Source organism: Cloeon dipterum, chromosome X (assembly GCF_949628265.1).
Source record: "Cloeon dipterum chromosome X, ieCloDipt1.1, whole genome shotgun sequence".
In the NCBI taxonomy this organism is placed as follows: Eukaryota; Metazoa; Arthropoda; class Insecta; order Ephemeroptera; family Baetidae; genus Cloeon; species Cloeon dipterum.
In genome coordinates this window covers 28,892,889-28,920,704 of record NC_088790.1, presented here as the reverse complement: position 1 = coordinate 28,920,704, position 27,816 = coordinate 28,892,889, and the positions used below count along the sequence as shown (strand labels likewise).

Here is a 27,816-nt window from a genome sequence, read left to right as displayed (position 1 = left end):
TTCGCTTTCAATCTGTTTGTCCTGTTTATGTAGTCTCCGTCGAAAATGGTCGAAAGCAACTAGTTCTCGTATTTTGGGAAAGTTTCTCCGGACTTCTTAAGCAGTGTCATTAGTCAGCGATGAACAGGGTGGATGATGAGACGTCTCGGCCGAAGAGGTACGAGATCTGCCGAATTTTCGACAACGCGGATGTCAGCAAAGTGCTGAATAAATTGCGGCTGGCTGAGTGCATGAAGGCAGAAGCTTCTTACATCGAGGACCAGCCCCTTGTGCAAGGTAATTTCTCGCACAAAACAAGAAAACAAACAGCATTGAATTATTAACAACACAATTATTCGGATTTCAAGATTTTCTAATAATTGTCGTAAGGTGTCTGGTGTTATTTTTATCGAATTGCCGCAGCCGCATCGCCTGATTTTTAATTTTTACTTCTTTCAATAATGAGAAAATTATAATTACAAATTAAATAATGAATCATTTAAGGAAGATTATGTTCATTTTTGAACGGTTTAAAACTAATTTAGCTGTCATCTTTTATTTTATAGTGGTAGTAAAATTTTATTTCATTTTTAATGGAATATTTACCAAAATACCTTTATCAAGTTCATAATTTTAAATCTTTCAGGCTTTTTTGCAAACAAAAAATCCAATGAATTAAACTAATCCTCTTTTCTTTCAGCTGCTGCATCGCCAGAGGTAGACTTGCAGATTCCAGTCGTACCTGACACGACGCCCTGTTCGCTCTGCAAGGTGACGTTTGAGACGCAATTTGAGCACCGAGAGCACTATAAAAATGCCTGGCACCTGTACAACCTTAAACTCGGGCTCAAGAACCTGAAAGGTGTGACGGAGGAGGAGTTTAATGAGCTCACCGCCAAGCGCAATGAGCGTAATAAGCTCAATGATGACAGAAATAATGACGGTTTGTTGCTTCAAATTTTCATTATTGCTATTTCAATGATTGAAGTGTATTTAATCAGATCCAGCCGATGATGTGTCGAGCATTTCCGGCTCGGAAACTTCCTTGTCGTCCTCTGAAAAGGATTCTGCGGATGCCGAGCTGACCAGGACAGTGAGACACGCCAAAGTCTTCTTTGTCAATTCGGAAAACAAAATTCTGTCATTATATCGCTGCATTCTCCATGGAAAAGAGGTATATTTAACGTATTTAATATTCAATTTGTAGCATGACAATTACTATTCAACTAGAGCAGGATAAGGGACATTAAATGTTGGTCAGGAGACTTCGTTTATCAGCTTAATCACGCGTTTTAAATAGGGTGTTGAGGAAAATCAAAGTCCAGCAGTGTTAGAACAATTTTTAGAACGCTTTTTCTGAACTTCCGGTGGTCAAGTTTCAAAAATAAAAGGCGCTTTGGATTTTTCTCGTATTATGCAAGGTTTACAGGTCATATTCTTAAAGTTTTACTGCTTTCGAAGCTTATGAGTCATTTTGTTAAAGAAAAAATATATGAAAAGTCTTAAAAACAGTATTTACAAAAACTCGCTTCTTTTCGTGACCGATTTTTCACGCCATCCTCCACCGGACGCGTCGCCCCCGCTGTTTAAAAAGAAGTTCCAAAAGCAAGAGAAAATTTGAATGTCATATTTTTACATTGGATTTTAAAATTAGCTTTGACGCAAATAATAATTATTTAATTTTAGGAATTTTCGTTATTATTTTAAATTTAGTTAAAGAATAGGCTTAACCCTGAGGCTTTGCGAAACGGACTCAAGAAATGAATTTTCTGGGAAGAGAGATAATTACAATATTTTTAAATTTACGGAATAGCAAAGGTTCAGAAAAACAACAATAAATAAATAAGTTTTTTCAAATTGTGTAGTCTCTTAATAAATAAATAAATCTAAACTCCAAAATATTATCAATATTTAACCACTATCAACAACACTTCTTAATAATAATTTTATTTCCCCAGGATGTACCGAGCTCAAACGAGGCGCTTTACGAGCTGGCGCAGACGTGTCAGACCAGATCAAAGTGGGCCGTGATTCTGCTGGGCGGAGGACACTTCGCAGCCGCCATCTTTGATGGTAAGTCCGTCCAGCATCCAAATTCGAAGCTATATTGATTCTCTTTGGGTGGCAAAATTAGGCAACAAGACCGTGCTGCACAAAACCTTCCACAGCTACACGGTGCGCGCGAAACAGGGCGGCTCGCAGTCGGCCCGCGATGGAAAGAGCGGCACAAACCATCCTAAGTCTGCAGGTGCCAGCCTCCGCAGGTACAACGAGCAAGCTCTCAGACAGGTAAATAAAATAATTGGTCATAATAATATTTTTATTAAAACTGTTGGTTATTATGGGCACTTCAGGCGGCAAAATTGACCAAAAGCGTTGGAAAAGCCGCAAAAATGGTCCTCAGGTCGCGCAATCTGAGGAAGGTCAGGTACGCGCAATGGTAAAATTCAACGCCGATTATTAATATCGCCAAAAGTGCTAGAAAGTACCGAAAAAGCATTAAAAACCGGCCTCGGAGCAGATCTCAGGTCAGGGTACCCTGTAAAAGGTCGTTTGAGTACTGCAGGTCAAAGCCGCGTCCAAAACCTGTCTGATGAGGGGTCGTGGTCGACGATCAGACGAGCGGCTGAATTTTAACAAAAATAAAACTAATTTTCCCTGTAAACATTACACGCCTTGCAAAGAGAAAAAACCGAAAAATGTTAATTTTAATTTTTCTATGGGCACGAAAAATCTGAAAGTTGGTTTGCTTGCCGGTGGTGGTCCATTGCGTGTGGTAAAGTTGGTAAAACTTTAAAAATTCGCTCCGTTTGTAAAAAATGGCGAATTTTAGATTTTCTATGTTATCCTTATTGAGAAAGTGCAAAAACTACGTTTCTCAAAGTTAAAATTCTATCTCCTCCTAGGATTTTTATCGAATCGGCTTGTACAGTATTTGGTCTTAAAATGATTCCAGATAAATTCTGCGTTTATTGAGGAGCTATTTCTTTCGAATTTTTGCCCTGGACCGGAGATATGGGCAGCGGAAGTCAAAAAATTTTGAAAAAAAAAACGTAAAATCCAAAAATTTCACTACTGCATAAAATCAACGGCTCATTCAAAATTGATTAAAATCTCTCAAAGTGTTCTTTATTCGTTTCATTAAAATAAAATATCAAAAGTATTGGTTACAGAAGAATTATTCGTTTTTTTCCTATTTTTTTAATTTTTGCATTTTTAAATGTATATATTTAGATGGCATGTTAAAACAATAGTGTGTGATGTATATTCTTGTAAAACTGATCAAATTAATTATCTTCAGCACATCATTGACATCATGGGAGCGTGGAAGGAGGAGCTATCCTCGTGCGACTCGATCTTCCTGCGCGCCGTCAGCCACAACCGCAACTTCGTGTTCACCGGGAAGAATTCAATTCTGCAAAAGAACGATCCAAGGATCAAATCGATTCCGTTCCCAACGAGAAGAGCCACCTTTAAAGAAGTCACTCGCGTCCACGAAATCCTAAGTTCGATCGAGATTTACGGTACGAGGTGAAACATAATTAATTTTTTAACTGGGAAATTTTAATGTCATTTCGCTTTCAGGGCGCAATTATGATGTTAGTCCAATTTATTTACTAATTTGTAGACCAAAGGACCAACAAACTGAAAAAATTGCTTAATATTTTATAAAATGAAGACAGAGCTCAGAGTTGTGATCCAAATAAATCAGTCAATTTTAAATTAAATTCAAATTATTAAAAACAAATGTAAAAATTATATTTTCTAGACCTTTGTTCAATTTTTAGGATTACAAAAAACGTAGATAAAAGGGAAAAAACGTATTTTATTTTTAGTAGTTTCTGAAAAAAAATCTTCCTATTTTCTGATTTATTTCCATATTAATTCGTATAAATTAAAAATGTAATCAATTTGTACTTCCCTTAGGCGATGCTGAAGACTTCCTGGACAACTTTCCCGACGCGCCGAAAGCCTCGAGCAAAAAGCCAGAAAAGCCGTTGCCGAGCGAAACCCCCGAAGAACCAAAACCAAAGCGGGGAATCGAGCGGGACAGATCGCGTGACCCTCCAGAAAGGCCGCTGCCCGAGCTGGTGGAGCAGATGGCCGTGTCCTCCTCATCTGAAGAGGATGATGGCGATGAGGATGAAATGATCGAGACGCAACAGGTGTTCGACTGCACCGAGGATTTGCAGGAGTTCGGCGACGACGTGCCTGACAAAGAGCGGCAGAGGCCGAAGAGAAGGCCAAAGAAGAAGAAGAAGAAAGTAGTGGAGAAGGAAAAAGATGAAAGCGCTGGTAATTATAGAGATGAAAATGGTATTTTTTGATTTACTTTTATTGACAGGTGGTATATTTTTTCATGACGCATTAAAATGGCGGAAATATTTCTCATTTTACTGTTCTTATCTACCTGAAGCTCTTGCATGAACGCTGAGACTAATTCATAGAAATAAGGTCAATACAACATAACAACAATATTTTTATTTATTTTATTAAATTGGTATGTTTTTTTAAATTAATAAAAATCTGAAGTAATATATGTATTGTTTGTAACTTATTTATTTGTATTATATGTTTAGTAGTAGAATAATTTTAAATAAACAAGGTATGTTTGCTGCGAGGAAAATGTTCTGTATTCCAATTTTGTGGAAAAATTACAGTTGCCGAAGCGTTCAGCGAGAGCGGCATAGTTTGGAAGACGCTTTTGTTTACTTCGAGGCACGACACGACGGTGATGCAGGACATTTTGAGAAGCAAGTCTGACGTGGACGAGGAGGAGTTTCTGCTCATTCTGCACGGCCCGATCGACACTAGGGGAAATAATCTGCTGCATGAGGCAGCCAACCAGGGTCTCTTGGACAGAGTCAGGTTCGTCTATCACCATTTCCTAGTCAGAAAGAGAACAATTTTGGTAAATTACAGAAAAAAGAGAAATTTTGATAAACTTAGGGCCTAGAGCGAATTTTATGACAGTTGATATAAAAAAGTAAAATCTACCCTGGCATATGGTTCTAAAAATAATATAATTTTTGTTAATTAAGGTTGCTGCTTGAGTGTGGCTTGGATCCAAGTGTGCCTAATAAGGAAGGAAAAGTTCCTTATCGAGTGGCGAAAGACAACGACACCAGGAAAATCTTCCGTCGGTTCCAGGCTGACTTTCCCGACAAATACAATTATGCGAAGGTAGCAATTAAATTAATTCTGATCGAAATTTAAATTATCTTGAATATTAAAGCCAAATGATTGGTTCAGAACCAAAACTGTTGAAGCTTTATTTTGCAAAATTTAGGAAAAATTGTCAGCTGCAGATTAATTAAATTTTAAAATTTCTTTAACCCCTAAAATCCAAAAAAGGGATTCGGGAAATAAATCGTCCTCCAAATCAAAAGCAAGTAAAATCGTGAAAATGAGAAGAAATTTGGCTTTTAAATTGATTTTAATTTGAGACTAAAAAAAATCTTGTTTGATTTAATCACTTCTTTTGGCTCTCCGGTTTAAATAATTTAATTTCAGGCTCACGTGCCAGGACCTCTGACTGATGAGATCGAATTGAGAGAAAACGAAATGCAGGCTGAAATCAAAAAGGCGAAGAGAAACGCCAAGAAGGAAAAGCTGGCTGAAAAGAAAAAGGCTGAGGAGGAAAAGCGGAAGGAGGAAGAAGGGCTGAGGAAGGAACTCGAGGCGCAGGAACGATTTGCAAAGCTCAGCGACAGGGAGAAGGTTTGTTTGACAATTTTGGTCGTGCCTTTTATCTCAATCAGTGGCTGGAATTTAAATTGATTGGCAATAAATTGTATACGTTTGATTTTAAGGTACTTTCTACTGCGATTTAAGACTCAATCCATTCTGCTTCTAGAATTAATTCTTTAGACGTCAAGAAACCTAAAATCAACTGAGCAGATCGCTTTAGAACTGTAGAAAAAGTATTTTTAGAAATTTATAAAATATTTTCCAACGCTTCTACGGCGAATGGCTGGACTGATTTTTATTTTCAGAATGTTTAAAGATATACTTCTAGAGGAAGTATGCACAGCAGCAGGATTATTAAGTCTGAAATCGCATCGAAAGTGACTTAAAATTAAATTGAATTAAAAGGACACGATTTTTGTTGTTGTAAATATTTAAAAAAAAAATTTAAGCTGCTTTTGTGCTGGGAAAAATGAATGAAATTAATTGGAAATTGTAAAATGGGAGGTAAAAATGCTGTTTATTTGAAAAATCAGGATTAATGTCCTGATATTTATTGCCTTCTGCCCTCCATTATGTCACTCTCGTGTTGAATCTCCTTATAATTCTCCTTTTGAAATTCTAAAATATAACAAATTTGCTTGTTATTTCATTTAATTATTGATTTTTCTTTTTTAGTGCGCTCTGGCGGCAGAAAAGCGGTTGTTGGCTTCAGGCGTCCAAGTGACTTTGCGGTGCTTCAGGTGCGGCAGCGACATTTCCGGAAAAGTGCCCTTCAGCTACCAGACGTACCAGTTTTGCTCAATGGACTGCTTGAAAAAGCACCGCCTCCAGTCAAAATCCTGATTTCAAACTAATAAATTTTTGTTTTTAACGTTGACAAAAAAACCATTTGCTCTTTTAATGATTGCATTCAAGTGAGGTGAAGCGCTGCGGCGCGAATAATCAGTTCTGTGTATTCGCTCAGTGAAGCGTTTCATTGGTGACTTGCCGGCAGGTGCGAATAGTTTCTCAAGCGTCTCTTGTTCTCCTCTGACGTCTTCGATTACTGAGAGAAAGAAATAATAAAGATTGCTGCTAAGTGCTTGCGTACGCTCTTATTTTTTTATCTTGTTATCGCTGTCTATCAACACTCGCATTTTTTAGTTAGCTCTCTGCGCCTTATCTAATAAGAGTAATTGAGTTGGCAAAGTCTTAAATGATTTTGAATATTACAACCAAATCCAAAACTATTGTAGCTTTTGTTGCAAATTTTAGGAAAAATCGTCAGCTGCAGCTTGATAAAAAAAATTAAAATTAATTTGATCCCTAAAATAATTCACGCTTTGACCGGTTTGAAGTTGAAGGCATGCTAGAAGCTCTAGAATTTTAATAGAAATTGGACTAGTTAGGAGCTAAGAAATTATTCGATTCATGTGGGTTCAATTGATAGAACAAAAAAGGTGAAATATCCCAACAAATATGTTTTATTTTTGTTTTACAATTTTACAGATTAGAGGAGCAGAAAAATTATCAACTTCAAAGTATTTTTATCCCTGAAAAAAAATTAAATTTTATTAAGAATTTAAACAGAAATGTAAGATTGTTCGGAAAAGCCATTTAAATTGAAATCATATCAGAAACTGTCTAAAAATATCCAAAAATTTTGCGAATAAAATTCCCGGCCCTATACAGAGGAAGCCACGCATTAAATTCGCATCCCGCTCCAGCACATAATTCGAATCATTTGCAATTTTATGCAAATTTCTAGCCTTGACTGTCAGCATAATATCAAAAATTAAACTCCCACGGAGAGAAACAATTAAAGCGCTCCACGACGAGACGGAATTATATACGTGGGATTTCCTCATTGTCTGTGCTCTCTGTTCTCTTGTTTTATTTTTTTTTTTTTTTTGAGTGGTGAGAGATTCCCCTAGGCCTATGCTGCTGCTGACCTGATTGACGACAGCGAGTCGCGATTCTCGTATATTATTTTGTGCGAGATTAAGAGTCGGAGACAGTAGTAAGGCTTGATTGCGTGATGTGTAATTCACAAATCACAGCGCTGCGCTTTGATTGCAACGTGATTTGACCGAGGAAGCAGCGCCGTCAGACTGCACGCTTATATTTTGCTCGAGAAAAGCAGCGACAGACACGCGACACTGTCACTATCGGAATACTTTTCCTCTTCCGGATAATGCTTACATAAAACTCTACGTTTTAACATGACAATTTATCATTAAATTCAAAATGTGATAAACTTAAACTGCAGCCAGCTTTAAAAATAATCAGATTTGTGTTTTCCTTATACATAAATATCTAGTTCTTGACTGATAAAAAAATAAATTAAAATTAAAAGTGTCCTTTTATTTGTTATAAAAGGCAAGTGGCCCTTGAGTGGGCTGGGTCCCTGTGCGGCCTGGTGCGCCCATGTTATCCATTCGCGGTGTTATTGGGACCCGGGTTTCAGCATTCGTGCTAGTGCAGTGCGCGCCCTTCCCGGTCCTCCGGTCCTCGGACAGGGATAAAAAGAGCAAAAAAAAAAAAAAAAAAAAAAAAAATAAAAAAACTAAAGTCATTATTAACACGTGATAACTGTTATCAAACCCAGATAATGTCGGACAATGAATAACTACTGTCAACGCAGACACTCGTCACAAAAGATAATTTTAAATTGCAGGCACGCGCCATTATTTCTTCACGTTTTTACGATATCAACCCGAGCCTTCCAAGTTGCGTGACAAATGCATGATAAACTGATTTGAAAATAATACAGAGATATAAGGCCGGGAGGGAGTGCAAACAGAGAGGTTTTACTTTCGAAACCTCCAGCGGCACTCTCAGTCAATTATGTTTCCGAGCAACCACCTGCTAGTTCCTTTGCTCCTGATACGCTGTCTGCTCCGTTCGGCTGACTATAAACTGCGCATGCAAGCACGAAACAAGTGGGAAGGAATTAAATAAATGATATAGCACTCGGACGGGGACCTCTCTCTCTTTATATAGTGTGCTGTTATTTGTTAGATATTGTTAATTGTAAAATTCTGTTCTGCATAAATTAACAATAATTTATTTGAATAAAAAATTTAAGTTTTTTTAATTTCAATCAAAACCCTATTTTAAAATAATGTTTGCACGGTGTTTTGCATTTTCCCATTTGAATATTTTTAATTTGCATTCATCCCACCTGATGATTGTTGATTAAAATTTTAAATTTTGTTTATATATGTAGCAACTATTTTCTATAGGGCAAAATTAAGATAATAATTTAAGTTATGGACGCATTATTTCTTTTGCAATCGATTGCGGCTAGTTTATTTGAAACATTTTGTCTGAATTTTAAATTTGGCGAGTTAAAAATTGATTTTAAGTATAGAGATGCTTCCAGGTCTGGGGATTTTCAATTTTTGTCGTTTATCCATTTTTATTTTTTAATGTTTGTTGAGGTCTCGTAATTCTTAGGTTTCGCGAAATAATTTAAGGTATCTTTCCCTAAACACAGGGTGAAATTTGAAAAAAGAGCCTGCCCGAAACCAGAAAATCATAATCATAAAGCTGGAACCACAAACTTTGCACCAAATAATGGCAAAAATTTCAATTTCTAGAATTTTTTAGTTTATTTTGTAAATTTTTTAAGTATAGGGAACTCCTTGAATTTTTTTTAAGTGTAGGCCAAAATGTTGTTCCAAAAGAGAATATAACAGTCCTAGATATTTTTTTGAAGGTGAAATCTGCTGTTTTTATTGAATCAAGGAAGGGTCAAAGGTTGAAATAAAACGGTATTCGTCATTTTATTATTTCTGGAATTTTTTCTGACGTTTACCCATGCTTTAGGTCACCCCTGAGGTCAGACAAGACCATCAGAACAAGTAAAAATCGAACCCTGGCGTCAGGGTGTCCTCGAGAATTGATATTTTATTAAATTCCCCAAATGTGGGCAATTTAAGGACTCCTGCCGGGCTCTGTATTGGTTCGATTCGCAAGATCTGAACACCGTTGGAACGGCAAAAAGTGGAGAGCTTTCAGAATACTCTGCAATTTGACCTTTTGGAGCACCTTTTTGCTAATCAGGGACGAGATTTTAGGTAACGTCAAAGCGTTTCCTGAGCAGTGATAGTTTCCAAAAAAGAAAATAATAATAATAATTTTATTTAAAATCAAATGTGTGACAAAATTGGTTCACACTGCGCAGATCCAAGATGGCGTCAGAATGTGGGAAATAAAAAGCTCTCTTTGGATTGCCGTACGAGAGTCAAGAGTTTGTTTTTACGATCCAAAAGACACAATTAGTTAAGAGTAATGCAAATTATACGTCACAATATTGACGAAAACTTGCTTCTTTTCGCGCATTTTCACGTGACCGTGTTTTCGCGCAATACTCCAACGGACGCCATATCTGCGCGTCGCACGAATCTGGACCCCGCTGATTTTACTTTTTATTTTCCCCTATATAGTCAAAAAATAAAGAAAAATCCGCTAGATATTTTCTTAATCTTCAACAAATATTAAAATTTATTTTTTTAGGCCATTGTTCATTTCCAGAAAATATATTTTTTTTAAAATTGTACGTCCGTTTCCTTTTTTAAAATCAACATACCCCTTAAATAAATACAATTTCGTCCCTTATCATAAGTTTTAAAGTACAAAAATACATTTTCCCATGTGTTCAAACAAAAATAAAACCCGCGGGGAGACCTCCCACGCTAAAAACGTGCGTGAACCGAAAACAGAGCGAGCGAGAAAGCGTCGGCGTTGCGTCACGGCTTGGGCATTTATATTATATATTTTTCTCCTCCAGCTCCAGCAGTCGCGGAGAGAGAGAAAAGTAAAAAACGGCGGCGAGGAGGCGCTGTCGGCTGCGGCGGCGAGCGCGCAAGGTTGCTCGCTTCGAGATTGTCTGCCGGAATTAACAGACAAGACGCGCGGTTAGTCACAGTCAGTCTTGCTGTTGCTGCGGCCGTGGTGGACACAGACGGACGCGCGCGGACAGGACAAAGGACGGGACAGCGAGCGGTCGTCTGCGCAAGGACAGCACCATGGTGGGCCACGACGGGGTCGGCATCGGCGACTTCGTCCTGCTCGAGGTCATCGACAAGGACCACTTTATGCAGAATTTGGAAAAGAGGTAGGTGTGCACCGCCCGGCAACAACAGGTGCCGAAAATCCCAATTTTTCGGGGGGTTAAACTCCAAAATTAATTTAGACCGCAGTTAATTGGAAATTAATTTTTAAAAATAAATTTAACGCTGGTAAATATTTTTAAAACTTGATTTTATTTTAATTACCTTCAGAAAATGTTGAAATTATTAAGCAGGGTGACCTGTAGCGACCCTGTTTGACGGAATAATTCATATTTTTTCCGTTGGCTCGGCCTTCGCTTCGCCCGAGCCAGCTGCTTGCTGCGCGCCGATCAATTGTCAGGTCGCCCGCACCTTGGCTCAGGGTGTGGTGGCGGGGAGAGAAGAAAATCATCATTTATTTCCAAAAGGATAAAAAAGGCAGGCAACGACCTCTGCCTGTGTGTGTAATTGTGACGCGAATACCTGATGAGAGCGAGCGAGCGCTTTTTGCTTTTCGTGCCTTTCGCATTTTATTTGTTGACTTTAGTTTGCACGAGAAGTTGCTCAAGCGCAGCGCGCGATTTATATAATTATTTACATTGGCCTTATCTAGAGCAACACACTAACTGCCTTCTTTTTGCTCTCCCACAATTATGCAAGCAGTAAAGTTGTTATGGCAAACAAAATTTAATCGAATGTACATATTTTAACGAGGAAATATTTTTAGTGAGAAAGTGGGAAACGCGTGTGTGCGTTTTGTTTGCGTTCGACGAGCGCGCTGAGCAGATTATAAGTTATATTTTTGTCGGTTGTGGCTTCCTCTCAAGTGCAACTCGTCGTCCTATCGCTGACACACACTCTCCCAGCGCAATATTTATGGCGAGCAAACGGAAATTTTGACGTCAAATCACACAAACATTAATAATACTTTTCCTTCCTATACTATCGGCATTCTGGCTTTGCTATTTTTGAAAAAAATCAATTTCTATTGGATTGAAAATATTTTAATAAAATTTATTTAGTTCCGCCTGGGGAGAATAGCATGTTGATAATTTTTTCTAATATTTCAAGCACACAATCGTGCAATTTGAGGATAATCAAGCCGTTCTAAACGTACAAATCATCCGCTAAATTAATGCAATTTCTTTGAAATTAAATTTTGTAACCAGGATTTTTAAGAAAATAATGTTTTTAGACGTTTTAAAGTGGAATGATACAGGGCAACAATTAAAAATTAGTTGAGTTGTTAGATGCCATACACAATTGATCGATAAACAATTTGTTCAACAATTTGCATTAATAAAAAAAGACCGCTTCCTACAGTAAAAATTCAAATTTTGCCAATTTTCTCCAAAATTTTCAGTGCTTGAACATATTTTCTTGGCATATTCCGATTCGTCTCGTCGAGATCTGTCCAATTGTGTATGCCACTTATTGGGCAAACTCTTGGTTTTGAAATTAAATCGAATTTCAAGTAAGGAGACAGCCATTACCATTTGAAAAGCACGCTAACTTTCCAGCCAATTTTCTTAAAAAATTACAGTGCTTCTTAGGTCAATTTAGGCTTCAACTGAATCCCAAGGGTCAAGTTTAAGCATTTTCCAGGCTTTTGCATTATCATTCCTCTTTAAAACAGCTAAATTTCGATTTAGGGGAAATAATAAATTCTGTATACTCAATAAATCACAGAACAGCTGGTATCAGCTGTTCGTTTTCTTGTTTTGGACAGCTTTGAAAATATATTTTTGTATAAAACATTTAAAGAAATCACGAGGAGCAATAGAAAACAATTATTTTTCCTGCGATAAAAAGGTTTTAAGTCATAGATAGGCAGTTGCGATCATTCCTCATTCTAGACGAATCAATCTCAAAGTCGGAGCCAAAATAAAGTAGAATAATTCTTGTTGTTGACACCAGTATCTTAATTAAATAAAGTGGATGCTGTAATATTCATTTCTTAAATTGCCGCAGATAATTTGCAAAAAATAATGCCAATTTCACAGCTGATAAAATATTATCCAGTTTTTTTACTGTTTGTAATTCAGTTTTCGGCATATTAACGACTAAAATATATATTTTAAATAAAACTCTAATAAACTTTATTTAAACATGAAGCTCAAAATTTGTTATTTATTGAATTTCAATTATTTCTAAATAAAAAATAAATGAAACAAATGATCAATTCATTTATTTATTAATAACTTTTTATCCTCCTCTTCTCAGATTTTTTGGTAAAATTTGCATTGATCTTCTTTGACTGTAAAATACTGTCAATTTTTGAGCTTCTGCGTCTCTTGAAAAACATTTATTGAAAATTATAGCAGTCGATCGTTTACAACGTCCTCTGCAGCTATGAAATTAATAAAATTCTGCTCTCAATGAGGCCCAGAAAATTCAAATTGATTGCTAATTGTAAGTAAGAATTCACTTAAAAACCTAAATTGACCTAGAATTTTTAATAAGAGCGAGTTTGAATTTCAAATAATTGTATTTCAATGGAAATTTTCTTCTTTTCATATATTTAAAATTTCATTTAATTCAATTTTAAGTCAAACACAACCGCTTTTGATGTTAATGCTCATCATCTGCCTTTGACATTTGAGCAACGAGTAAACTGGCGGGTGGAAGCCACTCAACCGCCGGCTCTCTCAGTCATTCAGTCAGTCAGGCAGTCGCTCATCCGCTTAAAATGTGTAACAACCTAGCTTTTTTCGCCATTGCCGATGCTGCTGTCGTCAAAGGTAAAAAAAACATGGAAATAATAATAAAAAAAAACTAGCAACGAGCGATGATTCATCCTTCCAGCGCCGGCAGACGCGTTGATATTCATCGTTTTATGTTTTACGCCGACCCTTTCTTCCCACAACTATATCTAATTGTTCGGCTCGCACGCAACCACTTTTTTCACATGTTTGCATTTTTAGTTTTTTCCTTGGGAAAAGAAACAAAAATAAATAAGCTGGGTGATAAATAATCTCACGATTGTTTAGAGAAAATTCTTGTATGACACTTTCTGACAGAAGCGAAAATTATAATTAGACTTCTTGAGGGAATTTAAACAGGATGCTTATTAGAAGGAATTTTATATTAAAAATGGGGAAATGTTTGAAAAATGGTCATGTTCTTGAACAAAAAGAAGCTTTATTATTTATAAAATCAATTTAAAAATTAAAAAAGAAGTGGGAAATACATCTAACTCATTTTAGTACAATGATTAATTTAAAAAGTAAGGTTTTTGTACTCTTCACACTCTAAAGATTTTTATTTTAATTTTGAATCGTTTGAGTAATTTTCTTGTAAACACTGATGGAAAAGTAATATTTGGTTTATAAGCTCTAAAGATGTCTAATTTGGTAAAAAATTTAACTCTGGACAGCATTTTTCTCACTTATATGCTTTCTTTAGAGGTTAAAAATTTGTCTTCGTATTTCGAGAAACCAGAAATTGTATTAACAACTAAGAATTAAAATTATAAATTATGCAAGCTTTAAAAATTCCAATATTTTTAATTATTTAATTAAAAAAAATTAACTTTAAATTTAAATTTTTAGTTAAATCCCTTTCTTTCCCTAATAAAATATTCCTGTTCTTGAAAAAAGGCTTCTATTCGATTGATTTTACCAAGAATTATATAAATTCCATCACTATTTTTCAAATTTCGAAATTTGTGTCCCCGAAAGACCATTTATTTCTTGATAGTATTTTTTTACTCCAGTTAGCTTTCCTGGATTCAAATATATGATCTCAAAAACCTAAGGAATGAAACCAAACTCCATTATTATTTGGGACTTTTTTCGCGATTTGACCCGCAGCACCGCGTCAGGGTCGAACCCTTTAGAATTTCATGGTAATGCACGGCAGAGCGGCTTTAAGTTGAATTTAAATTTAAAAAATTGGTAGCAGTATTGTACGAGCTACATTTTGGTTCCAAAAATTAAAAATAGAAGGGGGAAATCATCCTGAAAAATTGAATTTTCCAAAAAAGATCGTGAAAAAGGCACGCCCCCTTTCGCAGGCAGCAAAGCTAAAATTTTCCTTTTTTCTTTAAAAATAAACTTCAATTCAAAACTTCAAAATTTGAAGAGATTCATTGTACTGAAATTTAATCTTAAACAACCTTTTATTATTATATGACTGTTATTTTATTATTTTTCAATTAGTTTATAAATCTTTTCATCTAGATTTGTTGAATATTTTTATGTAATATTTAAAATAAAATATATTTATTTTAAATAAAACCCCTTTTCAACCTCATAAAATTAAAAACTTGAATTTTCAAAGATTTTAGCTCGCTTTCAGTCTACTACTCCCTAATATAATGCTTGGAGAAAAACCTGAATTCTCAGCATTGCTGCGGTGAAACAACAATTCGCTGGAGCTCGATCTCAGGGTCGATCGTCATTACACTCAGGGCGCAGCGGATGAGTCATAATTTCGCAGCCGAGCGCGCGGCAAAAGGAGCGTCGCGCGCGCTCGCATTCATTACCATAAAACACATTTCGGGCCGTCACAAATACTATTTTTTTGTCTTTCCAGAGCAGCAGCCGGCGGCATTTTCGCGCTGCTTTCTCCGAAATGTTTATGCCAAAGTTGGGAAATTATTGTCAGCACAGCGCGGCGGTGAACGCTTCAGCTAACAAAGCATAATTGGCTGATAATGGCCTACTTCGGTGACTCACAAACGAAGCTCAGTCATACAAATCCTCCGCCGCCGCGGATAAGATAAATATCACTTATTCAATATGCATATTCGGTGCGGCTTTTAATGATAAAATCACGTCTGCTTATCGCTCTCTGGCCTGCTTTTCCGAGCAATTTCAAAGGTGAATTGGTCCGAGAGAAAGATTAAAAAACTAAAAAATTGCTCTGAGTGAGATAATTCTCGATTTAAAAATAAGGATGGGAAATTTACCTTTTATCAGAAGTATTTGGAAGGGATATTTATTTAATTATTTAAAAAAATGTAAAATTAGACATGTTTGAAAAGCCTTAAAATATTTTAATAAATTTTTTCTTTTTTCTCTGGCAATTAACAAATTTTTCCCTCTCGAATTTATTTTTTTATTTCGTTTGGACGACGAGCAGCAGATTTCACGAGTCAAATTACAGCTCGTCTTATGTGGTCATCGCGGCGATTGCATTTTTTAGTGCGGTGAGAGCCAAGCGACTAAACGAGCCGCGGCGCGCAGCTGAAAGAAAACTCTCGCTGATAAACTCTCGTGCTCTCGAGGCTTGGAAAGCATTAACAAGAGACGACAATTAGCCACGCGCGCTCACGAGACGACAGACAAATCGACCGACCGCGGGCCAATAAACGATACTGACAAGATTGATTTGTGTAGAAAGTTCAATCAATGAGGCTCAACAAAAATTTCTTCCAGGCAACAACCACGGAATTAATTAATTTTTTCGATTTAACTTCGAAATTAATTTTAGGATATGATTTTTAAATAGAATTGAAGCATTTTTTATGACGAGTCTCTCTTTTTCCGAGCTTGGCAGGCGTCTGCTAAAATATAAATTGGGATTATAGAGCGTTTTTGCTAGGATGGAAACCGCAAATTATAACTGCACGATGAAAAAGGTGGACGGACACGCACTTAGCCAACCATATCGCGAGCCCAACTAAAATGATAAGAGCAGAGGCCCCAATAATCACACTCACCGTGCCAAACGAGAGAAAAAAAAATCCATACCAGTAGCACTTCAATAATCTTTTAGAGTCTCTGTGGTTTTTTACTGTGTGCTATTGAACCTTGTTAAAAATAGCAGTCAGTGAAATGAATTATTTTTATTTTCGGTGGTTCTGCTCTCTCTGGGAGTCTGGGTGAAAGGCTGCTTGCAATGAATGGAAAACAATTATAGGGAAAAGAAAGGATTTTCACGCCTGCTGCGATTATCATTAGTGTCGGCGGGCGATCATCGCATCCTCATCATCATCATCAGTCAGCGCAGATGGAAAATTAGATGTTCTCGCGGCGGTGTCGAATTCCTGAATTCCGACCGATTCGCGTGCGAGATAGATAGCTATAGTATAGTCAAACATTTTTGCTCGAAAGCCGCTTACTCGGCCGTTGATAATTTTGTGCGGCTTCTCCGCTTTGTTCTCGGCCACCGATGTGTCCGATTATCTACTGTTTCTATAGATAAAAACACAGAAAAGGCACGACACCTAGGGCGTTGCTGGATTTATTTTCATTGATTAATTTCTGCGTAATTTTTGAGCTCGCTTTCCGGGAGGCGTTGGTGGAGCATATGTGACAGCATGATGAAAAATCGGTTTATGCTGTACCAAGCAAGAGAGGCTATTTTTAGACACTCTTCTGGCCTCTTTCCCTCTAAAATATTCACTGGAAGCATCGGCGAATTACTCAAATTCACGCCGGATAGAATGAATGTTTTGTTTTAAATTTGCGTTGATGCTAAAACAGGATGTTTAATTTTTAAGAGCTAAAAATAACACTTGAATTTAATGTTAAATAATATAATTTAGAGGATTTTTTTAATTTTCTCTAAATTAAATATTTTGGGCTGTGGAATACGCTTCAACTTGACAAAATTGAAGAAAAAAAATGCAAAAAAGAATTTTAAAATGAATCAGAATTTTTTTATTAAGAGGGCAACAATTTAAAATAATAATTTTAGGCTTCAACTAGAAATGTGTTGATTGTATTAAATAATTATTTGTTCTAAAATGAGTAAAAAATTCATATTTTGCCAAATTTATAGAAAATTCACAGCGCATTGCCACATTTTCTTGGCAGATTTCGATTCCTCTGGTCGAGATCTGTCCAACAGCGTTTCAGGGAAACTCTTTGTTAGTGAAATTAAATCAAATTTCAAGTAAGGAGACATTCCTCGCCATGCTAATTTTGCAGACACTTTTCTCAAAAATTTACCCGACTCTTTAGATAAATTTTGGCTTTAATTTAATCCTTTTCAGGATCACCAGTAAAGAATTTCGACGATTTTGCCGAATCAAAAGCATTTTTAATTTAACTAATTGAGTTCTTGCGGTTTTAAATTTACTTTTCCTTAAAAAAAACCCTCACATAAATTAACAATTGGTCGAGCCTCGAAAAGTCTTGACACGAATTATATCACGTACCATGCGCCCTATTTGCAAATGTATTTTGCAACTCCGTGATAATTATAATATTATTTGTTTGCAATTGCCGAATGGATCGATTTTGGTGCGTGTGCAATGACAAACCGAACCGCCGCTTTTACTTTATCCGATTAGTCATACAATAGGGCAGCCAGTGAATCATTGGCTCAATGAAAACTGGTAAAGTGCTCGCGGTGCACTGAGTGAGCACGCATCTGCTGGCCGTCGCACGCGTTGTTGCTGCGGCCTTTCTCGCTTGCATTGAAATTCTTTTCAACTTGCGTATGCACGACGCGTGCTAAAATAGGAGTATGTTATGTGCTTATTACCACAGTGACATCACACACTTGGGCGCGGGGAAAAAGTAGAAGGATTGAAATGAGAGTTAAAATGTTTAAAGAAATTAAAATGGCTCATTTTTGAGAAAATAATTATCCTGGGGCGTTTGACCAATTAACATTCAACTTTTATTAGAGATGGTAAACTTTAAATTATTTTATCTCTTTTTATTTCGCAAATAATGTTGACAAAATCGTAAAAAGTTTGGAATTTGGCGTATAAATTATTAAATATTTTAATTAACTATTTATGCTTTATTAATTTCACAGATTTTCTGGAGGATGCATTTACACGTATATTGGAGAAGTCTGCGTATCGGTGAACCCGTACCGGACAGTCAACATTTACGACCAAGAGCAAGTAAACAAATACAAAGGTAAATTAATTACAAAAAATGTCATTTAATAAATTTTTAAATTATTTCTGTATTTTCTCAGGTCGCGAGATCTTTGAAAACCCGCCTCACATCTTCGCCATCGCTGACTCTGCCCACAAAGTGATGAAACAACAGGGCAGGGACACGTGCATCGTCATCAGCGGAGAGTCGGGCAGTGGAAAAACCGAGGCTTCAAAAATTATCATGAAGTACATCGCAGCCGTCACCAACGCCGGCGGGCAACAAGAAATCGAAAGGTTTGTAATTATTAATAAATTTAAAAAAATGAATAAAACCCTTTTATCTAAATGTTCAATGACCTGCTCTGTTAAAAGTACAAACAAAACATTTTTCTCGCCAAGAGTGACAAAAAAGAAAGTGTCAGCTAACCTAAATGAAACCCTTTTATTCCTATATGTCTTTAATTTGTTGTACACGCGATGTAAAATTTGCACAACTGGCGTCTTTTGTGTTGAACAGGGTGAAAAATGTGCTGCTGCAGTCGAACGCGATATTGGAGACGTTCGGCAACGCCAAGACCAACAGAAACGACAATTCGTCGCGCTTCGGCAAGTACATGGACATCAATTTCGACTTCAAGGGCGACCCTGTTGGCGGAAACATCTCCAATTACCTCCTAGAGAAATCGAGGGTCATTTACCAACAGCCTGGAGAGAGGAACTTCCACTCATTTTACCAAGTACGATTTTTTTAGAATTATTGTGTAATTTCATTTTATTTTTTATGTTTAAGAGATTAAATAGATTTTAAATTGAATATTATCTCTCAAAAGAATTAATATTTATGGTGTATGAATCCAATCATATTAAAAGTTAAAATTAAATAGGCTTCTCTTGATCACCGACTTTTAATAAATTCATCTTTATAAATTAGAACAATTTTTTTTTAATTATTTCAGTTGTTGTTCGGCGCCTCTGACTCTGACCTGAGCAAATTGCGGCTGAAGAACAAGGTGGACAATTATTTCTACGTGAACCAGGGCAACGCCGCCAGCGTCCGCTCCATCAGTGACAGGAGCGACTACAAGGCCACGCAGTCCGCCTTCCGCACCCTCGCCTTCTCTGACCACGAAATCGACACCATCTGGAGGATCGTCGCCGCCATCCTCCACCTGGTTAGATGTCATCTTATGAATTATTCAGCAATTTAAAAATATTAAAAAATTCAGGGCAACGTGAAGTTCCGCCCGGACAACGAGTCTGTGAAGCTGGACGACCCGGGTGTGTTGGACACGATTTCGGGGCTGCTCTCTGTGACGAACCAGGAACTGCGGCGGGCGCTCTGCGAACGGGTGATCGCGGCCAAGGGCGAGGTGATGGCCAAGACGCACAACGAGGCGCAGGCCAACTACGGCCGCGACGCCTTCGCCAAGGCCGTCTACGACAGACTCTTCTCGTGGATCGTGCAGAAGGTGAACCGAGCCATCAACCTGAAGGACGAGGAGAGCAGCAGGTACCGCCAGAAGACCACGGTCATCGGCGTGCTCGACATCTACGGCTTCGAGATCTTCGACGTCAACAGCTTTGAGCAGTTTTGCATCAACTACTGCAATGAGAAGCTGCAGCAGCTCTTTATCGGTACTTTATTTAATTTCATTTACTAAAAGGACATTATTTAACCTAAAATTGTCGTTTACAGAGCTGGTGTTGAAGCAGGAGCAGGAGGAGTACCAGAGAGAAGGCATCCAGTGGCAGAACATCGACTACTTCAACAACCAGATCATCTGCGACCTGGTCGAGCAGTCCCACAAGGGAATCATCGCCATTTTGGACGAGGCCTGTCTCAACGTAGGAAAAGTCACTGACGAGGTTTGTGAATTATATTCAACCAAACAAGAAAATAATGTTTTACATCAACAATATTATTATTCAGATGTTGGTTGAAGCCATGGACCAAAAACTGGCCTCGCATAACCACTACTCAAGCAGGCAACTAAAGCCGATGGAAAAGGACCTGAAACACAAGGAAGACTTCCGCATCAGGTGCTGTTTGACTTACAAAAATCCTGCTAGAACCCTAAATCTCAACTTCATTGCAGTCATTACGCCGGAAAAGTGACGTACAACATCAACGGCTTCCTGGACAAGAACCGCGACGCGTTGTTCCAGGACTTCAAACGGCTTCTGTACAGCTCGAGCAACCCAACGGTCAAGGAAATGTGGCCCGAAGGCGCCATGGACATCTTCCAGACCACCAAGAGGCCTCTGACTGCGGGAACCTTGTTCAAGAACTCGATGATCGCGCTGGTCAAGAACCTGGCCTCCAAGGAGCCCTACTACGTCCGATGCATCAAGCCCAACGAGAACAAATCACCCGTCCAGTTCGATAAAGAACAGGTACGTGCCAGGACAAAAAAAGAAATGACTTCCAGTATGAGAATGTGTTAAAAAAAACCTCTGATTTTCCCCCGCAGGTTCTGCATCAGGTGAACTACCTGGGTCTGATCGAAAACGTTCGCGTGCGTCGTGCCGGCTTCGCTTATCGTCAGCGGTACGACCTGTTCCTGCGGCGCTACAAGATGATCAGCCAGTACACGTGGCCCAACTTCCGCAGCGGCAACGACAAGGACGGCGTCAAGGTGTTGATGGACGAGCAGGGCTACAGCGACGACGTCAAGTACGGCAAGACCAAAATCTTCATCCGCTCGCCGCGCACGCTCTTCTCGCTGGAGCAGAAGCGCAGCCGCATGATCCCTGGCATCGTGATCCTGCTGCAGAAGCAGTGGCGCGGCGCCATCTGCAGGCGCAGGTACAAGAAGATGAAGGCCGCCCTGACCATCATGAGGGTCTACCGCCTCTACAAGATGCGCTCCTACTTCCAGGCTCTTCAGGCTATCTTCTTGTGAGTATTAATTTTTTTTAAGGTGTTTTTAACCTGAAATAACTATCGTGTTAAGCAACCCTGAGGATAACTACTGGTAAAAATCTACTTATAACCCTGATTTTTTGGAATTTTGGACATAAATTTGAATTTTTCTGAAGGAACGTGTCGTCACGGAGAGACTTTGGAAAGTCCCTGCGCTGGCCCAATCCGCCGCTTGTGCTCAGGAAGGGTGTGAAGAACCTGAAGGCCATTCACGAGAGATGGAGGGCTTGGATGATCATCAAGAGGATTCCCCAGGAAGACTGGCCTCAAGTCAGATACAAGGTGAAGGCATGCGACGCCCTGAGCAACAAGAGGTCCTACTACGGCCTCAGCAGAAGGTGGGAGGGTAACTACCTGGCCCTGAACAATGAGAATTCGGACTCGGTGCAGTACAACCACACCATCAACAACATCAAGAACAAAGACAAGTTCAAAAAGGTTGGTAAATCCCGAAACAGAATTATTTGGAGATTTTTTAAATTGGATTCTCCCAGGTGCTGTTTTCATCCTTCATCAAGAAGACCAACCGTTTCAACAAGAGCGCGGACCGTGCATTGCTGGTGACCGACACGGGTGTCTACAAACTGGACGCGAAAAAGCTGAACTTGATGAAGCGAGTCCTCTCGATCCAGGAGATCACGGGCGTGAGTTGCAGCCCAGGAACTGACCAGCTCATCGCCATCCACTCGAGTCTGGGCAACGACCTGGTCGTCGCCCTTGAGCCCAGGGACAATCAGGACAGGGTTGGCGAACTCGTCGGTGTCATTTGCCACAGATACTTCGAGTAAGTCGAAAAATTTAAATTTAAACAGCGGAGGCAAATGCTGTGCGATAAAATTGGTTTGCACTGCGCAGATCCAAGATGGCGTCTGAACGTGGGGAGCAAAAACCTCTCTTTGGATTGCCGTGCGAGTGTCACGAGTTTGTTTTTACGATGAAAAAGACAATTAGTGCAATTATGTCTCAATATGTCACAATATTGACCAAAACTTGCTTCTTTTTGACATTTTCACGTGACAGTTTTTTCGCGCCATACTCCACAGGATGCCATATCTGCGCATCGCACGAATCTGGTCCCCGCTGAATTTAAAAAAATATATTTAAAAACTAAACTAAAGGAAAATGTTTCAAAATGACATTTTTTAATAAAAAAATGAATTAATTTGTTTCAGGGTGTGCGGGCGAGACCTGAACGTGAATGTAAACATGCACTTCCAGTGCAAACTGGGCAACAAGAGTCGCAGCGTGAAAATCGAACTGTCGAACGAGGCCCAGAGCGGCATGTTCAAGAAGGACGGCCAAAACGTCTTGTACCTGCTGCCCCTGCAGAACTCCAACAACTTGATTAACACGAAGCAGGCGATGCAGTAACACATTGAAAATGTCGGTGCCACCTGCGTATAGATTATTTCATACACACACACACTGCAAACACAGTATTCCGGTTGAGAATCAACTGACGTGCCAGTCTCGCCTCCGAAGGGAAAAGCCGGGCTTTTACCTCCAACGCGTTAACCACAGAAACACAAACACGATTAATTATTTTTACCACGCAGTCACATCAGTTATGACTATTACCATTTTTAGCCTTTTTAATGGACCTTTCGAAATCTGTGATAAGTGTCTTTTTGTGTCATGTCGAAAGCTTAGGGAGATGTGCATTTAAATGCTATTATTTTATGTGTATATGTTTGTTCACTCGTTAGGAGCCGACGCACAGTTTCAGCTGAGAAAGCGCCTTTTTACGTAGGGTTCCCTTCGATAACAATCAATATGTATATTTATTTCCCTGTTCTTTTCATACAATAAATTTGTATATTAAACCGAATGAGCAACGACTGTTTTATTGAAAAATAATTCTCAAATCGCGGGGAAAAGGTATGCAACCTGCACTGAACAGATGTTTGGCGGTGCAGTTTTCTTCCACCGCAAGGCGAGAGTGTCAGAAAAATAAAATGAGAAGTATTTTTAAAATGTTACGAAAACTAAAAATATTTCTCGCTGGAATTAATAATAATTTCAAGGGATTTTGTGGGTTTTCCCATCAATTAATCCAGAAATCGATCAATAAAATGCGTAGCTATGGTTTCGCAAACAAAGCAGGAAACGCGGAGAGGAACTAAAAATTAATTATGTCTTTATACGCCCTGGAAAAAGGGGACAAGGGCTGCCAAAGGGTGACCCTGAACGACTGGAAATGCAGGAACGAGCAGAGTCTCAACACGAGCGACAAACTGATGTCCGTGTCTGCCTTGGAGCGGGAGGACGCCTCGATTCTCCGCTCTGCGGCTCGAATCCAAACCAAGTGGGACCGCTACCAAAACGAAAAACTCCTGTCCGATAGGTAAAATAAATCGTTGAATTTGTCACAAAGACAAGTGGAGCACAAATCATTTTTTAATTTTATTTATGAAAAAATTGCAAGAAATAAATATTGATTGGCAGAATATGCTATGCGCAAAGGGTATAATTAATTAATTTTCAAAGGTAAAATAGAAATAAAACACCTTTGAAAACACAATGAATATTTTTGCAAAGTTTTCATGAATTTTAAACCAGCTTGTAAAAAGCAAAATTAATTTGTTTTATTTAATTTTATAATTTTAAAACAATTTAATCAGGCTCTTCTCTGCCTACTATTTCAAATGTAAAAAAACCTAGAATTTATCATAATTCCGCGTCAAAAATAGGGTGTCGTTGGTTCAAGAGTGGCTAAGGACCTTGGAGCGGAGCCACGCGGCCGCCGAGCACGAGAGGATGGCGCTCTCCGAGGTGAAAAAGTACCTGGAGACGTACCTTAATGAGGCCCTGTTGCCACCCCTGGACGTCATAGCCCAGTGCCTGTACCTCAGGGACCAAAGACGCCCTGACGAGCTCACTGTCGACCCTGTTACGGCTCGACTAAAGGACGTGAGAAGAGGAAATTAGATTCCTATAGTTTAATTAATTTTTTTAATTATTTTAGGAGCTGCAAACGTACGAGACGCATAAGGGAATTTTGTCTGCTCTCAACGCCGACGCCTGGAGCATGGTCGATTCCCTGAGTACCCTGATCGACAGCCTCCGCTTCAACATCAGCGAGCAGACGACCGCGTTGGACATTGACACAAATATGCTGGCCCTCACCACCGATTCTCCTGGACTGGCACGACGCCCTGAGCCGGATCGAGTCCCGCCAAAGTAAAAAATTTAATACTTAGAGGATTTTGAGATTAATTTCAATTTTTTTATAGTAGATTTAGTAAGATGATTTTCTAAATAAATTTTTTCTAGGCTCAATTGGTCTAAAAAATCTCTAAATTAGGAAATTAAAAAAAGATCCCGATCAATGTGGTTCTTTCGATTTATAAATTGAAATAAGTTGAATTGGAATAATTGCTTTTTTCATGATTTTAAACAAATTGAATTTGGGTATCAGGAGTTCAGCACCGGAGAGTTGGCTGTTTCACTGCCAGGAGCTGGTGGAGAAGCAGGGTAAAGAGTGTCAGCAGTCGCGGGCGCTCAGGGAGACCATGCTCAGGGCCGTGGAGGACGCGCGGAACGCCAATTGGGCCCGCCAGGACGAAACGTGCGCCAGCTTCAGGCAGCGTGTCCACGAGATCAAAATCGCCATCGACAGGCTCAAGAGGCAAACAGAAATGGTCTTTATAATTAATTGAATTAATTTATAAGAGTGCTGATTCCTGCAATCAATAAAAAAATTAAATCTGAATTTTTTCAGGTAAATTTTAACATTTTAATTTAAACCAGATTCTGGCGGAAATGGAAAAGCTGGACGAAGAAATCCACCAGCTGGAGCAAGCCGACGAGTCTCTGGAGCTGCCTCGCGCACTTTGCGAAACGAGACACGAAGGCCGCACGAGCAGACCCGCCGGGCCGCAAAGGTGCCAGGACGAGCCTCAGGAGAATCTGGCAGTCGAGAGCGCCACCCTGGCCCTGTCGCAGGCGAAATTGCAGCAGCGGACCGAATACGCCAGGTGAGGAGAAATTTTGAGAATTTTTTAAAATTAATTTCGGGAAAGGTCGGCGTACGAGTCGCTGCGGACGCAACTGTCCAAAGTGGAGTTGGACATGGAGGACAAGAACCGCGCCCTGGCCCTTGAAATGCGCTGCCTGGCCAGCAGGTCGCAGCTCGGACACGCTGAGGAGCAGGTCACCCAGTCGCACTCGTCCCAACTTTAATTTCAAGCTGTTTTATTGTAATAGGATATTTTGTTCAAAAGAAAGAAGAAAATTCACCAAAAAATCCTTGCGAAAAATTTGCAGAGGAGTTATTCCATTTAAAAACAGAATTGTGTGAATTTAGTATGGAATTAAATTATTTTTATTGCAATGAAATAAAAATCCCCTGCAATTGAGATCAAAGGTTTAGGAAAATTCTCGAAAATTTTAGGAGCGTTTGGAGTAACCCTCATTTGATCAAGAAAAAAATGAAAAAAATTGCAGATTAGAGTAAATTTGTGATTTTTTTTTTGGTTTAAGATCTAGAATCCAACCAGGAGTTTGAATGCGTTTTAACATTTTAAAAATAAATATACCAATTAAACATAACAGTAAAAATGTTTTTGTGTAATTAATGAATTTTAAAGCAACCGAGCTAGTATTTATTTTTACTGTAAATTATTGTATTTTTAAAATATTTCTGGTTTTAGCAATCTAAAAAAAATATTAAAAGCCGAGCGATTCTTATAAACCTAAATTAAAGAAGGAAAAATTAATCTTTTTTATGTGGGGTTTTTAATTTCCGTGTAAATATAAATTACTATTCTTTCGTCACAAACGCAGGGCCCAGAACTAGAGTAAGAGTGTCCAAAACAAAAAACGTGCAATATTTTCTTTGGTTTTAAATCTATAAATATAAAAAAACTGTCGATTGGGTCAAAAAATATGGTTTGATAGCCTTAGTTTATCTGCTTCTAGATTAATTATAAAATAGTCGATCAACACTTCTTAATAATTAAAAAAAGGAAATTTTGATGACGTCACCAGTAGCTAGTGACGTCACTAATCCTTGTTACATAACTGACAATTTAAGAGGTTTTACAAGTTCTTTTAATTTCCTAAAGTAATTAGAATCTCTTAAAAAAATAACTGCTTAAGTTTTAACGATTTTTTCTTATCGATTTCCTCCGCTGACCATAAAACCCAGAAAATCAAGTGATTTCGTATGAAGAAAAATTCACGTTTTAACTTAACGGCCGCTTAATTTAATATAATTATATCATTTGTACGCACATTCAAATATAGGAAAAATAAACAATGTTATTAATGACTCGGAATAGTGTGTGTGTGTATGCATCGTAGCAGTAATTGGCAATGATGGCGTGAACAACAGTCTTGACCCAACGAAATGAGCATGCTTATTGTCTGGCGCATCCTTTGGTCCGGTCAGAGGGTGGCCAGGATCCGAGTGACGCCGATGCCGGCGGCCAACGCCGTCTGGCCCACGCCCCACACGAGCGCGTGCCACTCGAGCATGGTGATGTTGGCGGCGCAGTACACGAACGAGATCACCGCCGAGTTCACAGCGCCGGTTGTCACCGGACTAGATATGCCCATTAGCAACAGCAGCAGAGGGAAAAATCTGCCACACACGAAAAAAAATCAGTCATATGGATTCCTCGAGGATTGATTTTTATCCGGTGCAAGGCCGAAAAATCCAACACTTACTTTCCTATTCGGTGCCTCCTGAGGATGGCAAACGAAATCGCCGCTGCGGCGATGTGTATTACGACTGAAGACAGTAAAGCCCACAGGAATATTTGGTACCACATCTCTGAAAGGAAATTTTAATCGATAATTTTGCAGTAATAAAAAATTCTCCTTTACGCACCTCCAAATGTGTAGAGAGTGTCGTGCAGTGGCTTCATATTTCAGTTGTTGTCGTCTCAAATGCGTTTCGACTTGGGTTTTTTCATTTTTGGCTGTTTGTCGAGTTCGCCTGGAAAGAAGACAGATCGTGGTCAAGCAGCATGCGACCATTTTCCGCGAAAATGGACGGAAAAGCTCGCGAATCGCGTCGTCTCGTCGCTAATCGTGCGTAAAATGCTTACCGGCGTTCGATTAGAGGGTTAATTGACCACAGGTGTCCATCACGGCGGGAATATTGCTCTTTTTCTGTCCGAATTCCTCAGGAGACGGTCCTGCCCGAGTTCATCACACAGCTTTTCGAACTGCGCGCGCTTTTTCAGCAAATCATCGACCATCGATATCACATAGTGAATGGTGGCTAACTTCATTCAGTCGGCAGTAAATGAGAGTGGGAGAATGATTGCTTGAAATAACAACAGAGCGCAGCACTAACCAATCATAGGCTTGAATTTTTGAAAACACGAATTTTGATTGGCTGTGAATTTCGGGCAACAGGAAGCTGGCATCTGTTATTGGGTGCAGATCTAATT

General features: G+C 38.8%; 4 protein-coding genes across 5 annotated transcripts; 3 read left to right on the top strand and 1 right to left on the bottom strand.

Moving 5' to 3' along the window:
- The first annotated feature begins 60 nt into the window (after positions 1 to 60).
- Positions 61 to 6,759, top strand: LOC135946054 (tRNA endonuclease ANKZF1-like). The gene is made up of 11 exons (XM_065494092.1): positions 61 to 276; positions 680 to 922; positions 981 to 1,153; positions 1,938 to 2,052; positions 2,114 to 2,268; positions 3,281 to 3,503; positions 3,907 to 4,275; positions 4,641 to 4,848; positions 5,022 to 5,163; positions 5,494 to 5,700; positions 6,346 to 6,759. The coding sequence occupies exons 1-11, from the start codon at positions 120 to 122 to the stop codon at positions 6,511 to 6,513; spliced, it is 2,160 nt and encodes a 719-aa protein (XP_065350164.1). The 5' UTR covers positions 61 to 119; the 3' UTR covers positions 6,514 to 6,759.
- A 3,843-nt stretch (positions 6,760 to 10,602) lies between these two features.
- Positions 10,603 to 23,243, top strand: Myo31DF (Unconventional myosin ID). 2 transcript variants are annotated; one of them, XM_065493358.1, is made up of 14 exons: positions 10,603 to 10,771; positions 18,423 to 18,529; positions 18,591 to 18,786; positions 19,010 to 19,229; positions 19,449 to 19,664; positions 19,719 to 20,127; positions 20,189 to 20,358; positions 20,423 to 20,532; positions 20,589 to 20,886; positions 20,964 to 21,391; positions 21,447 to 21,467; positions 21,532 to 21,853; positions 21,910 to 22,199; positions 22,588 to 23,243. In XM_065493358.1, exons 1-14 carry the CDS (start codon positions 10,683 to 10,685, stop codon positions 22,784 to 22,786), a joined length of 3,075 nt encoding a protein of 1,024 aa, XP_065349430.1. In that variant the 5' UTR covers positions 10,603 to 10,682; the 3' UTR covers positions 22,787 to 23,243. The 2 variants fall into 2 exon arrangements, with proteins under 2 accessions (XP_065349430.1, XP_065349431.1); XM_065493359.1 differs by lacking the exon at positions 21,447 to 21,467.
- Positions 23,244 to 23,547: 304 nt separating this feature from the next.
- Positions 23,548 to 25,848, top strand: LOC135946384 (tektin-B1). The gene is made up of 6 exons (XM_065494595.1): positions 23,548 to 23,759; positions 24,106 to 24,325; positions 24,381 to 24,595; positions 24,834 to 25,056; positions 25,166 to 25,392; positions 25,438 to 25,848. Exons 1-6 carry the CDS (start codon positions 23,548 to 23,550, stop codon positions 25,595 to 25,597), a joined length of 1,257 nt encoding a protein of 418 aa, XP_065350667.1. The 3' UTR covers positions 25,598 to 25,848.
- Positions 25,849 to 26,599: 751 nt separating this feature from the next.
- On the bottom strand, positions 26,600 to 27,627 carry LOC135945153 (transmembrane protein 170A). The gene is made up of 4 exons (XM_065492622.1): positions 27,469 to 27,627; positions 27,249 to 27,356; positions 27,086 to 27,191; positions 26,600 to 26,999 (listed from the first exon to the last, which is right to left on the bottom strand). Exons 2-4 carry the CDS (start codon positions 27,283 to 27,285, stop codon positions 26,804 to 26,806), a joined length of 339 nt encoding a protein of 112 aa, XP_065348694.1. The 5' UTR covers positions 27,286 to 27,356; positions 27,469 to 27,627; the 3' UTR covers positions 26,600 to 26,803.
- Between the last annotated feature and the right edge of the window lie 189 nt (positions 27,628 to 27,816).